The 14,090-nt window shown below is 33.2% G+C and overlaps 1 protein-coding gene across 1 annotated transcript; it reads left to right on the top strand.

Annotated features, from left to right (window-relative positions):
* The first annotated feature begins 1,809 nt into the window (after window positions 1-1,809).
* LOC124932518 (SNF2 domain-containing protein CLASSY 1-like) lies at window positions 1,810-8,792 on the top strand. Its single transcript, XM_047473166.1, has 6 exons — window positions 1,810-2,066; window positions 2,970-3,137; window positions 3,612-3,865; window positions 4,912-6,291; window positions 6,366-6,521; window positions 6,593-8,792. Exons 2-6 carry the CDS (start codon window positions 3,089-3,091, stop codon window positions 8,528-8,530), a joined length of 3,777 nt encoding a protein of 1,258 aa, XP_047329122.1. The 5' UTR covers window positions 1,810-2,066; window positions 2,970-3,088; the 3' UTR covers window positions 8,531-8,792.
* Window positions 8,793-14,090: the final 5,298 nt, after the last annotated feature.

Raw genomic sequence — 14,090 nt, 5'->3', positions numbered from 1 at the left:
ATTAAAAATAAAATAAAATTAATTATCTATTTTTATTAATATTAATACTTAGAATTTTGTTAAAAATCTTGTTTGATGCGTTTGGAAAATACCTTTTTTTTTTATATATAACTGCTTTTTTGTAAAGGAACTTCACACATGAAAAATAATAAAAATTATCATTAGTTAAAAATTAATATTTAAAACTAATTTTGTCATATCAAAGTAAATTACACTTAAAAATTAAAATCACATTGAAATATTTTGATTAAAAAAACATGACAAGTGATTAAATAATGATAATTTATATGAATAGCCTCAAATAATCAAAATCTCATTTATTGAGTCATACATATATATATATATATATAAAAAGGGAAATTTGATGGAATAACCCTCCTAAGAGGGGAATTTCCACTTTTAACAGGTGATTAATAAGTTTTTCATTTTTGACCTTTTGCCAAGGCAAAAGGTCAGTTTTACCCTTTATTAATAAAAAAATAAAAAATTTGATTTTCATTCTCCCCCGTCTTCCTTTCCCTCGAACCCAGTTCTCCTTTCACTCCCCCGTCTTCCTTTCCCAGTTCTCCTTTCACTCCCTCTCTCTCGTTTCCAACTTCGACGACGTCCTCTCCCTCGAACCCCGACGAGCTCCGACGACAAACAAGAGCCCCCGACGAGAATCTCAACTCAAATACGTCGAATGTGAGTTTATCTTCCCCGTTTCTATCATAGTTCTCCGTTTTATTGTTTAGGTTTAGTTTTGGGTTTAAAATGCTTCTGTCGAAGGCTGTTGCAGGGTTTTGGGTTTATTGTCGATGGCGACGATGCATTTTCGCAGGCGACAGTGCATCTGTCGCAGACGACAGATGCATCTGTCGCAGGAAGAATACACTATTCAAGGAGAACTAATCCCACAATCATCAGTTTTCCAGTCTCCATCAAAGAGTAGAAAAACACCAACATTCATGTGATCTGCAATTGAAAAAAATTCAAAAAAGTTAGTGACAGTGACCAGTCAGTGTTAATTGCAAGGAGGAAAATGCAAGGAGGAAAATGCATCTGTCGCAGACGACAGTGCATCTGTCGCAGACGGGAAATGCATCTGTCGCATGCGACAGATGAACTGTCGCATGCGACAGATGCATTTCCCGCCTGCGACAGATGCACTGTCGCCTTCGTCACCTTCTTCGGATGTATATTTCACTGTAAAACATATCAGTCAAGCTCTAAAACCATTATTCCATGACCTAACCTACATCCTAGACTCTAAACAACAAAACCCTAAAAGGACGAACGTCTAACCTGAATGTTGAAGACGATCGTCGATGATGAAGGAAGGATCCGTTGATGATGAAGGAAGCTTGATGATGAAGAACCTTGATGAAGGAAGCATTGATGATGATGAAGGAATGACGGGGAAAGGACGGTTGGTGGAGAGGAGGGAAATGGAGAAGAAAGTGACATTTCAGTAACTGAAATGCGCACTCACTTACTGATTTTTTTTTTTTTTTTTTTTTTTAATAAAGGATAAAACTGACCTTTTGCCTTGGCAAAAGGTCAAAAATGATAAATTTATTAATCACATGTTAAAAGTGGAAATAACCCTCTTATGAGGGTTATTCCATCAAATTTCCCTATATAAAAGGATGTGAGTTATTTAAATAGTTAAAACCGAACCGGGGGTTAGAATTTGTTGAAGATTTGGCAGTTGACAGTAGTCAGAGTAACGATGAGTTTACTTATACTTATTTACTACAGTCGTAAATATTTTTTACCGCGTCATCGTCATCTTCGCCCCCCACATCCCTCTTTTTCTGTACATTTTCTGCTCCTTTTCTCGTGTTGTATCCCCTTTACATGCAGAAAAAGGTAGACAGAACACTCAAAAAGTGATTGATTGATCGGCCCAAGATTCTCCATAGATTTCTACGCTCCCTCTCCTCCCTCCTCATTCACCGACTCTCTCCTCCTCTGTAACTCTTTCTCATAAATCTTTTTGCCAAATAGCCTTTCCCTCGATTATCATCGCAATTTCACTTTACCGTCATCGATTTTACAGAGCTCGACTAAATCGCAGATATCAGGTCCAACTTTCTTACTATCTCTTTATACTCTCTCCATTTTTAGGAAATAAAGCTTCTGTTCATGGCAGGCAATCCTTTCAGGTCAAAGCGTTTGTTCATATCTTCGTTTAGGTCTCACTTTTTTGCTATTCTTGTTCATTTTGCTATAGCTTATGGTCTAGTTCCTTGTATTATCTTTCCTCTTCAGTTCTAATCGATATGCATCCCCGTACATTTTGCCTAAACTAAACTTGTAGCAGGTCTTACGCTATCTACTGCAGTTTGGCTGAGGTTAGACAGAGAAATTTTAGCTTGTAAACACAGAGTACATGTACTTGGGGTTTTCCAATGGCTTTTCAGAATCAAAAGATCCAAATGAATTTACTAGTATCTTCAAAGAAGAATGTTTCCATTTTTAGTATCCTCTTTGAACAATGCTTTTGGTTGAAACTGATCTTTAATCTTCTTTCGCTTCACATTCTTATTAAGAAATTGACATTTTCTTATGTACATTCATCATTCCATAACAATATTGCAGACTATGCAGAGTTGTATACAAACTTCCATTTTAATGGACTTCAAGATTTAAATTAACTTATGGATATGTTTTAGGTCAGTTTACTTTTGTGGTAATCTAACTAATAATTCCAAAAAGAAGCGTTTCATAAAGCTATAGCTAGTAGCTATGATGCGAGAAGAATCTTATTTTGAAATTCTTGTTCTTCAGTCTTCAAATGCTCAGATTTTTTTTACAAAATTACTATAAAAGTATGATAAACTTTCCTTTTCTTAATTTCTTAGCAAGTATGAAAATAAACTTATTATAAATAGTGGATGCCACATCACAGATGCAGGGCAAAATGTTCTCAAATGTAAGTTATTTCTGTATTTAGGTAACCTTTATTTCAATATTCTATTGTGCAGGCCATGCTTTTTGCATAAAATGGATAAAAAACACCCATAAAGCTGGTTGCTGGAGTGGGGGTAACTTTCAGTAACTGGCCACTTGTGATAACACTGAAACTAATAATTGCTACGCAATCATGAGAAAAAGGTCTTTACATCAAAACACACATCCATTTGATGCAAAGCGTAAGCATCATTACTTTCTCAGTTCCTCACAATATTCTTAATTGGTTTTCTACCTTTATATGTTTTAGAATTGCTACAGTTTCATTCAAGCATGCATTGAAGTTCTGAATTAGCTGAGTTAGTTTATTAAACTTTACTTGGATCTGGTAGAATTTAATCAAGTATGTGCAGTCATGTCATTGAAAACTGAAATGACCTGCTTCGAGTATTAGCTTGAGCAAAGTTTATTACTATGTTGTTGGTTTGTTATGCTTTTTATAAGCAATTAAGCTCTGAGATTATGAAAACTCTATTTTGGTGGATGTTTATGCTATAATTCCAGTCCTAATTAGTAAAGTATATGGATGTCAAAGAATTGGCTTTTTCATTGGGCTTCAAAGTGCTTTTAGCACATTCCCCACTTTTATTTTTGGAGATTCTAGCTGTTATAAGCCTCTAGATATTATAACATTCTGTTTCTGCATTCATTCACAGCTTTTGAGGTTTATTGTGATGACTCATGGCACACTGTGGAACATTTAAGCATTGGAAGGGGAGCTATATCCATGCACATGATATATGGTGACAATGTAATTGTAGAGCAGTTGCCATTTTCCAGTATCCGAATAAAGTCTAGAAAAACTACTTTGGCAGACTGTACTTCACTTTTAAGGCCCGGCCTCGATGTTAGTGTGCTTTCAACAACTTCATGCGCTAAAGATTCAGATGATGCAGAACTGCTGGAACCTGTATGTGGTTCTCATCACTGTTTTTGACCTTTCACGTGTTCATTTCATTACCTTATCTTCATTAGATTATTGTTTTCGTTGTCTTTTCCTAGGACTAGGTGATTTTTTATTTATAAAACCAAATAGATACTAATTTTGGTGCATCTTAATGCATTGCTACTGCTGGTTTAAAAACTATTTCCTGAAGGGTCAAACATATAACTATGATTACTTTGGCTAAACGGGTCTAGTTTATTAATAGCTCATTTTTAACATGCAAAAGCTTAAACTAAAAGTATATTAATTGCTAAAATTTCTAATTAAGAGCTTGTTTTGATGTGATTATTTTAAAATTACCTCACTTTAATCCTATAACATTTTAAAGTATTAAATATTAAGGATATCTTAGTCGTTTTTTTCCAACCAAATACACTTTTTACATCAAACAAGTTTTTTTTGCCAAATAAATCTACATCAAAAGAGCTCTATGTTGATATGAAACAGGTAACAAAGATACTATATAAATGACTTGATATTAGCATAACATTTGTCCATAATTTAGTGATTTTCCGAGTTTTCTTTGAACTGATGATTGTTTTATTTGGACAAATAGGATTGATTGGGTGTTGGGGGTTTCTTTTTAGATGCTTTGACTGATTGTAAGAGTTTGCTTGCGGGGCATTTACATGCTTTTATCGTTGCACTAAAACCTATCAACATGTAAGCAGACAAATAATTCTGTTTATTATTCAATAAGGCCTTGTTACTTGTTTATATCAGAAATATATTTTTTTGTAAGCTCACAAGCTAAGGTTTGAACTTGTATACATCAAAGTTTCAGACCTGAAAACCATTCAGGCTCAGCTTGGCTAGACTCGTTTATAGGACTACTTCCATCATATTTCTTGATTGAATTCACTTGGTTATGCCCCATAATTATCATGTTGATCAGCTAGAATCTTATTAATAGGTCATCATATTCTTTTCTTTGATCATGAGCTTTTTGCTTTCTCTGGAAGTGGACATTCCAATATTTGTTAAGATGGTAACTGTCTTTATTGTGAAAGGTCTGGAGGGATGCTAAAATTACTTCTGTTGAGAGGAAGACTCACGAATGGGAATGTGATTGCCAATTTTTTGTGAGGATATATGTCAATCAAGGTCCTTTAGGTGTGTTCAAGAAAGCACTCCATAAAGATATCATTCCAGTGAAGATCAACCAAATTTCTGTTCTTCAAAGGCTTGATAGGAGCCCATGTGAAAACAAGCCTTACAGATGGGACTTCTCTGAAGACTGCTTATCCATTCAAAAGTATAAATTATTCACAGGAAGATTTGGCTCAGATCTTTCATGGCTAATCGTTGCATCTGTTAAATGTCAGGCTACATTTGAAGTTAGGTCAATAGATCATAGGCTCGTCTATCTAATAACGGATGAGAATTTTGATGGGATGTCTTCAAATTCAGAGAGCAGCATAAATACCCTGAGCTTCAAAGCAGAAAATGAAGTATCAGTCCCCATCATTGTGCCACTACTTCCACTTAATTCTGTTGAGGGTGACAGAAAAGATCCTGAAGCTGATTTGTCTTATGATTTATTGGAATTAAGACGATCAAAGCGTCGTTTCGTACAACCTGAGCGCTATATGGGTTGTGATTTTCTCCCGGAGTCTGAAATTGAGATCAGTCGAGCAGGAACATATAAATACAGATTGGAATACGAGGAAATGCCAATGGCACTTTCAATCCAGGCTGACCATGCATATAATTTGGAGAAAGAAACAGAATTCAAAGAGGAAAAGAGCTACCGATCATGTAGACCAATTTCCTGTGACACTGGGTTAAGAGCAATACAATCAGTTCCATCTGATCAAATAAAAGATCAACATTATGTAAGAGATCAATCTCGTCTTGCCATTGTTCCTTTCCATGAGGAAAAGAAGGAACACGTTTATGATGATGATCCTTTAGATGCAGAGATTCCAGATAACTACTCTAAAGAACTAGGTGATATAGTTTCAAAATATATTTACATAAATTGTAACCCTAATTTAGAAAGACCACCTGTGCCTCAGTTGGATTTGGCAGTAGTTGAAAGTGTACCAGATAACAGAGGTCAAAGAAAAAGAGGGTTCCGAAATATGGGTTCAGGAAAAGAGAGGGATAGTTTTCGTGATTCAGGACCGACTGGTTCAAAGAAATCTTTTACTGTGCATATGTACAGGGATATGATAAAGAAATGCATGGAGAACATACAATCAAACGTACACAAAGAACAACCTCCAGTTATCGATCAATGGAAAGAATTCCGTGCGACCAGTTTCACAAGTCATAGCGACTCACCTGCAGTTAAGGAAGACTATGAAGAAGAAGAAGACCCGGAAATTGAGTCATTGTGGAAGGAAATGGAACTCTGCTTGGCATCTATGTATGTAGAGGATAATGAGGTAAGCTAATAATCTTTTTCCAAACATTAAGCCTATTTTAAAACAGCTATAGATTCATGGAAATATCATTGCAGGAATCTAAGGAAGAGGGTCCTGTTGAGATTGACCCACTTTCAGGTAACCATGGTGGGATGTGCAGACATGAATTCATTCTCAATGAACAAATTGGAATTTTATGTCAAATATGTGGCTTTGTCAGCACCGAAATAAGACATGTCTCGCCGACATTTGTAAGTACAGACTTTATTTTATACTTATTTCTTGTTCAGATTGGTAATGCCAAATGATGTTAAACATGCAGCTACAACATACTAATGGGACTAAGAGAGGAGGAAGCAAAGAGGAACCGAATCATAAACAAGTGGATAAAGACCTTGCAGATCTTTTAAGCATCCCTTCTTCACTGAACATACCCTTATCTGACTCTGATGAAAATGTGTGGGCACTCGTACCCGATCTGAAAGACAAATTGCATATACACCAAAAGAGAGCATTCGAATTCCTTTGGCGCAATATAGCTGGTTCTGTAATCCCATCACTAATGGAGCCCGCCGTTAAAATGAGAGGCGGTTGTGTCATCTCTCACGCTCCTGGAGCCGGCAAAACGTTCCTTATAATTGCATTTCTAGTCAGTTATTTAAAGCTATTCCCTGGCTCCCGACCTTTAGTGCTCGCACCAAAAACGACACTCTACACCTGGTACAAGGAAATAATCAAATGGAAAATTCCCATTCCGGTTTATCAAATCCACGGTGGTCAGACTTACAGAGGCGAAGTCTCCAGGCAGAAACTGAGGGCATCAACTTCTAAAGGACCCAAGCCAAATCTGGACGTCATGCATGTTCTCGACTGCCTTGAAAAGATTCAAAAATGGCTCACTCATCCGAGCATTCTTATCATGGGATACTCCTCATTTCTAGCATTAACGCGGGACGATTCAAAATACGCCTACAGACAGCATATGGGTCAAGTTTTGAAGCAAAGTCCCGGAATCCTGGTCCTCGACGAAGGCCACAACCCGAGAAGCACGAAATCGAGATTGCGGAAAGCGCTGATGAAAGTCGATACGGGCCTTCGTATCCTACTTTCTGGCACACTGTTTCAAAACAATTTCGGCGAGTATTTCAACACACTGACACTAGCCAGGCCGAGATTCGTGAATGAAGTGTTAAAGAAGTTGGACCCGAAGTTTAAGAAACGAAAGAAAGGCGCCATTACTCGATTCTCAATTGAAAACCGGGCGAGGAAACTCTTTGTGGATAAAATATCGAAACAGATCGACTCGACCAAGTCGAAAGAACGGAAGAAAGGGTTAAATGTGTTGAGAGAGTTAACAGGCGGATTCATCGACGTGTATGAAGGTGGAGCTACAGAGAATCTCCCTGGCTTACAATGCTACACTCTAATGATGAAATCATCTCCTTATCAGCAAGAGCTTCTAGTAAAGCTTCAAAACCAACGGCCGCAATACAAAGGATTTCCTTTAGAATTGGAGCTATTGATAACCCTGGGATCAATACATCCATGGCTAATCCAAACAACTACATGCGCCAACCTATACTTCAGTAAAGAATTACTGGAGAATCTGGAAAAGTACAAATTCGACCTGAAGATGGGTTCAAAAGTCCGATTCGTGATGAGCCTAATCCCACGTTGCATGATCAGAAACGAAAAGCTGCTAATCTTCTGCCACAACATCGCCCCCATCAATCTGTTCCTGGAGATATTTGAAACGTTCTACGGGTGGCGAAAGGGAGAGGAGGTTTTAGTCCTACAAGGGGATATCGAGTTGTTTGAGCGAGGAAGGGTGATGGACAAATTCGAAGAAGCGGGTGGGCCGTCGAAAGTAATGCTGGCATCGATAACATCTTGTGCGGAGGGGATAAGCTTGACGGCAGCGTCGCGGGTGATATTGCTGGACTCGGAATGGAACCCGTCTAGGAGCAAACAAGCAATTGCCAGAGCTTTCCGTCCGGGACAGGACAAGATGGTGTATGTGTATCAGCTATTGGCTAAAGGAACATTGGAAGAAGAGAAACATAGTAGAACAACATGGAAAGAATGGGTTTCATGCATGATTTTCAGTGAGGAGCTTGTTGAGGATCCATCAAAGTGGCAGGCTGAGAAGATTGAGGATGATGTGCTTAGGGAGATTGTTGAAGAAGATAAGGCCACTCTGTTTCATATGATAATGAAGAATGAAAAGGCTTCAAATGGGGTGGTAAGAGGAAAAGAGTAAACACTATAATAATAATAATTACTATCTAATAATTATGAATGTCAACCAATAATCACTATTTCAGCTTATCTTGGTCAAAAAGCTCTAGACTGAGTGAGATTGTTTGAAGCTAGCTAGCTCTCTAAGCTAATTAGTCTCAGTCTAGATACAAACAAATGGCTGACGGCTTGGTCTGTAATTTTTCTTCTCTTTTTATCGGTTTCTTATTGGATATTTGGCTGAAAAGAAGGCAATTTTGAAACTTGAAATAAGAGAATTTGTGTCTCTTACACAGCCTTCAATGACTTATTTCTTGTTTCATCTTTTTACAAAATTTTGTTTAAATGTATGACGAACAAGTTAGAAAGAGTTCGTTCTTGTGTCAGTGATCTCGACAAATTTCTCGACGGCCAAATTCTCTATAATTGTGAATAGAAGTACTAAAAGTTTTTTCGCTTGAGAGGAATTAGACATTGTGATCCTTTGTTCCATTCCTGTTTGTCATTGTTATAGAAACTTTTTCATGAATGTTTCGCCAAGCATGAACATAATTAGAGAAATGGATGGTGGGGTAATGAGGTTTCCATGTGTCATTTCTCACTTTTTTTCGTGGACGATACCTTATGCATTATTTAAGCCACCCACATAAACTTCAAATATCTTTGCAATATTCTCTAGTTGTTTGGAGCATGTTCTAAAATGTGGGTTAACCTTGGTATGCCTGAGATTTTTTTCACAAATTCCGTATCCAATAGATGGAATGAGATTCATTGTGGGATCATTTTCGTCAACTTATCTTAGGATTTCTTTAAGTGTTAAAGTCCGTTCCAAAGCTTATTGGGATCCAATCATCACCAAAATGGAAAGAAAGTTACTGATCTAAAAGAGCAAGATAATTTTGAAAGATAGACGTTTGGTTCTCATCAAAAGTGTTCTAGCATCAATGCTCAATTACGTGATGTCTCTATTTCTTATACCTAAAGTGTGGTTGTGAAGATGGAAAATATTATTTGTAAGTGGTTTGGGGTTCTCTGAGTCATTCTTTTATCATTTGATCAGTTGTGATAAAGTGAAGAAGTTTAAGAACAATGGGGCTTGAGTATACGTAATTTGACTTTGTTTAACAAAGTCTTTTATCTAAATGGTGTAACCAATATTCTTTGGAGTTTACCTCTTTGTAGGCTACTATGATCAGATGTAAATATGAATATGATTGGTCTGACTGATTCACCAGACCTATTAATTGAGACCTATTAATTGAGCAGTGAGATAAAATATTTGGAATGACATTTCAATAATGTAGAAATCTTTATGTGGACAGTATAGGATTTCTGGGATGACGTATGGTATAGTGTCAGAAGTCTTTTTTCATCGTTCCTAGTTTTTGTCTCAATCATTATCTGTAGAGACACTATAGTCAATAATGACATGTTTGACGTGAGTTCCAATGGTTTGCAATAAGAATCACGTATAGGAAAAATCTAAATGTTAAAGAGATAGATTCACATGATAGAGTGTTTAACTTGTAGGGCGCAAAGATGTGAACAATTTTTTGTGTGATATTTTGCGTTGACAAATATTGATAATTTTAAGGTTAATCATTGTTATTTTTTAATTGTAGAGAATGCTTCTTATGATCTCATATAAGAGAAGTTATGAGATTCTAAAATCTCATCGAAAATCTCATTTTTGGATGAAGTGTCATACATAAAGAGATTTTGACGGATAATAGATTCATGAAAAAATAGTATATTATGACGAGTCATTATAGAATATGTCATAAAAAGGCAGAGTTAGTGTCTCAGTTGCTCTTGCCCTGTGATGGAGTGGTTGCAATTTGAAGTTCATTATGGAACATTACTAATATTAATTGAGTTATTTTGGAATTTATTGTTAGTTGTTGAGAAGTGTGAATAGAGACGGTGAGTTTGGTTGGTCTAAGCAGTTGGGCATTTTTCTCGTTTATCTTCTGGTGGACCATTTAACTTGAAATGTAACGTAGAATGTTCAATGATAATTGTTAAACGATGCGTTTAATACATAATTATATTATTATTATGACAATTGAGGAGGTTTCATTAGGTAAGTCGGTTGAAGTAGCGAGGGAATTCATTAATTTTCTCGAGAACTTCCATTCTCGTTGAAATTTATTCTTTTTGTTTATTTCTTATTTGACAATTGGTGAACCTTTTTGTGTTGTGTTATTTTCTAATCGTTTTTCTTTCAATTTTTTAAATGTTTAATTTGTTGAGCTTAGACAACTCTCATTTATATTATTTGACATGAATATTTAAAAAATATTACATATTTTTGGTTAGATGTATAGAGTGAAAGGCTATGAAAGAATGGGTGTAAGGGAACTAGGTTGTTTGTGTTTACTAATTTATATGTACAAGTTATATTTTTATATAATTTATTTTGAAAATGGTATATTAAAAATTATAAGATTCATTTAAACACACATCGCTAAAACATGATAGGAGAAAAGTAAATAAATAAAATACAACCACATTTCCTAATAAGTTATCAAGTTCTCAGGTTCTCGAGAAAAATGATTAACTCTTATACCGTTTCTACCGACTTTCAGAAAACGTTATAATAATATAATTATAAATTACTAGCATTTAGCCCGTGCATTTGCACGATTAATAATATAAAAAACCATGAAAAAAAATACGGATAACATTTTTAATTTTATTTTTAACCGTTTTAAGTTTATGGGTGGGTCAACCCACAATCCGACCCAAGTATCCATTTACTTAACATCATTATATATATATAGATTAGTTAGTTAAAAAGTTGAACTTATATTAATATTAAAACGTCCCGCGTTTATCAAATTTGGTGTTAAATTTAAAATATAAAGTCTTTGTAACCTAGTTGGTTAAAAAGTTGTACTTGTTTTGTTAGGTTACAAGTTCGAAACATACCTCTAGCATTTTTAATTTTATTTTTAACCGTTTTAAATTTATAGGCAGGTCAACCCATAATCCGACCCAAGTATCTAAATTAATCACAGCTCTCGACCCGGCAATCCGAACACTTTAAAAATTAAGCATCATTATATATATATAGATTAGTTAGTTAAAAAGTTGAACTTATATTAATATTAAAACGTCCCGCGTTTATCAAATTTGGTGTTGAATTTAAAATATAAAGTCTTTGTAGCCTAGTTGGTTAAAGAGTTGTACTTGTTTTGTTAGGTTGCAAGTTCGAAACATACTTCTAACATTTTTAATTTTATTTTTAACCGTTTTAAATTTAAAGGCGGGTCAACTCACAATCCGACCCAAATATCCAAATTAACCACAGCTCTCGCCCGACAATCCGGACACTTTAAAAATTAAACATCATTATATATATATATAGATTAGTTAGTTAAAAAGTTGAACTTATATTAATATTAAAACGTCCCGCGTTTATCAAATTTGGTGTTGAATTTAAAATATAAAGTTTTTGTAGCCTAGTTGATTAAAGAGTTGTACTTGTTTTGTTAGGTTGCAAGTTCGAAACATACCTCTAGCATTTTTAATTTTATTTTTAACCGTTTTAAATTTAAAGGCGGGTCAGCTCACAATCCGACCCAAGTATCCAAATTAACCACAGCTCTCGATCCGGCAATCCGGACACTTTAAAAATTAAGCATCATTATATATATATATAGATATGCATCGTACAACTACAGTCATTGAAGGTTTGACGATTTCTTTCACCCATATAATCCACCAAAAAATAATTGAGATGATAACTCAAATATGTAAGTTTGTCATATTAGTTATATCAATTCAAACTTTATAAAAACTACTCAAAAGATTCGGACATCACATAGTGAATCATAGTAATATTTCACAAAAGACTCGAGACACTAGTCACCATCGACAATTCAAAACTAAGTGAGTTGTCAATTCAAAATTTCCTATAATAAAATATTTTTTATGCACATATCATCTGTAAAAAATTTACCGTGAATAGTGCTTCATTTAAATAACGAAAACTTGGATGTAATTTTTGACTCTTAAATTATTTTTCAACAAAAATCATATAGAATCATTTTGACGAACAAATTGTAGCAATGTCCCACGTATAAATTATCCATGTCTTGTGAACGCATTATATTTTGTTCAAACAAGGACACTTATTTGTATCCTAACAAAAAAATAAAAATAAAACATATAGCGAAAACACTCTATACTGTATATACTGACTATCTTATTATATATATATAATTTTATTCCTATTATTTTGGTTTTCAAAATGTTTTCTGGTTGAAGCACACAATCAAACAAATTATGACAGATAATTATTATTTTTAAATTTTGTGCAAGTATAAAGATTTAGTATTTAACAAAAGAAAATATTAAGCTAAGATTAAACATAGTAAATCTCTACACAAATCTGTTCAGGTTTGAACAATTTCTTTCAAAATAGATAGTACATAAAAAAACAAAATAATAATAATAATAAAAAATAATAGTGATAGTTATCCAAATCTATAGTAATATAATTAAATATAATATAATTTTAATATTATAACTTTATTATTAAAACAAAGACAAGATTATTCGTAAATATAAAATTATTAAAAAAAATATTTTTACAATAATATATTTTTATTGTTTATTATTTTTTACTGCAATTTACATTAATATAATAAATAATATTATATATATATATATTATTATTGTTTTATATAATTAATTAAAAAAATATTCAAACGAAAATATATACTATAATGAATTTTTATAAGTTAATCAAAATCTTATTAGTATTTAAAATATAATAATAATAAATAATAATACATAATAAAAATTAAAACTATAATTATTTTAACTGAAAAGATCTTATATCATATAAAAATACAAAATTATAAAACATATATTGTTTATATTATTTCTCATACTTTATATTAAATAACAATAATTTATGTAATTTATACCTTATTTATTTATATGTATATTTAGTTCTCCACTTTTATATAACTTTTGTTTGTTCGTGAGATGATGTAGAGAGTGAATGCTAAGAATTAGATTTATTTTTAAAGTTAAATTTTATTAAAAATAGAGTAAAATACTTTTTATAAATATAAATAGAAAAACAAAACAACTTAACAATTTTAAATAAGATAATTAAATTTATTTATTTTTAAATCAAAATAACAAAAAATCATAATATTTATTTTTTCTTGTTATATATATTTGAATTTTAAAAATTAGTACGACTTTTGCTATAATTAGAAGTCTGTTAATCATATATTAAAATATGTTGTACTTATATATATTATATCTATTATAAAGTGTTTAATTATATTTTATTCTATTCTATATAATATAATAGAAGTATTTTGGGATTATATCATTCCAAAAATAGATGAGAGATAATCCAATTTGGAATATATTGGAATAATATTTAAATTAAATATTCCAAAAATATGGAGGAAATAGAAAAATCCGCCTATATATATATATACCTTTCTTCTCTGTTTCAGAATAAATCTCTATAAATTTACTCTTCTTCTTCTTCTTCCTCTCAAGAAACAATTAAAATATTATCATTCTTCAATTAAAATTAACTACTGTTAATA

The sequence above is a fragment of the Impatiens glandulifera genome, chromosome 3 (assembly GCF_907164915.1).
Source record: "Impatiens glandulifera chromosome 3, dImpGla2.1, whole genome shotgun sequence".
NCBI classification, from domain to species: Eukaryota; Viridiplantae; Streptophyta; class Magnoliopsida; order Ericales; family Balsaminaceae; genus Impatiens; species Impatiens glandulifera.
Note: the sequence above shows the minus strand (reverse complement) of the source record. Positions and strands in the feature narration are given on the sequence as shown.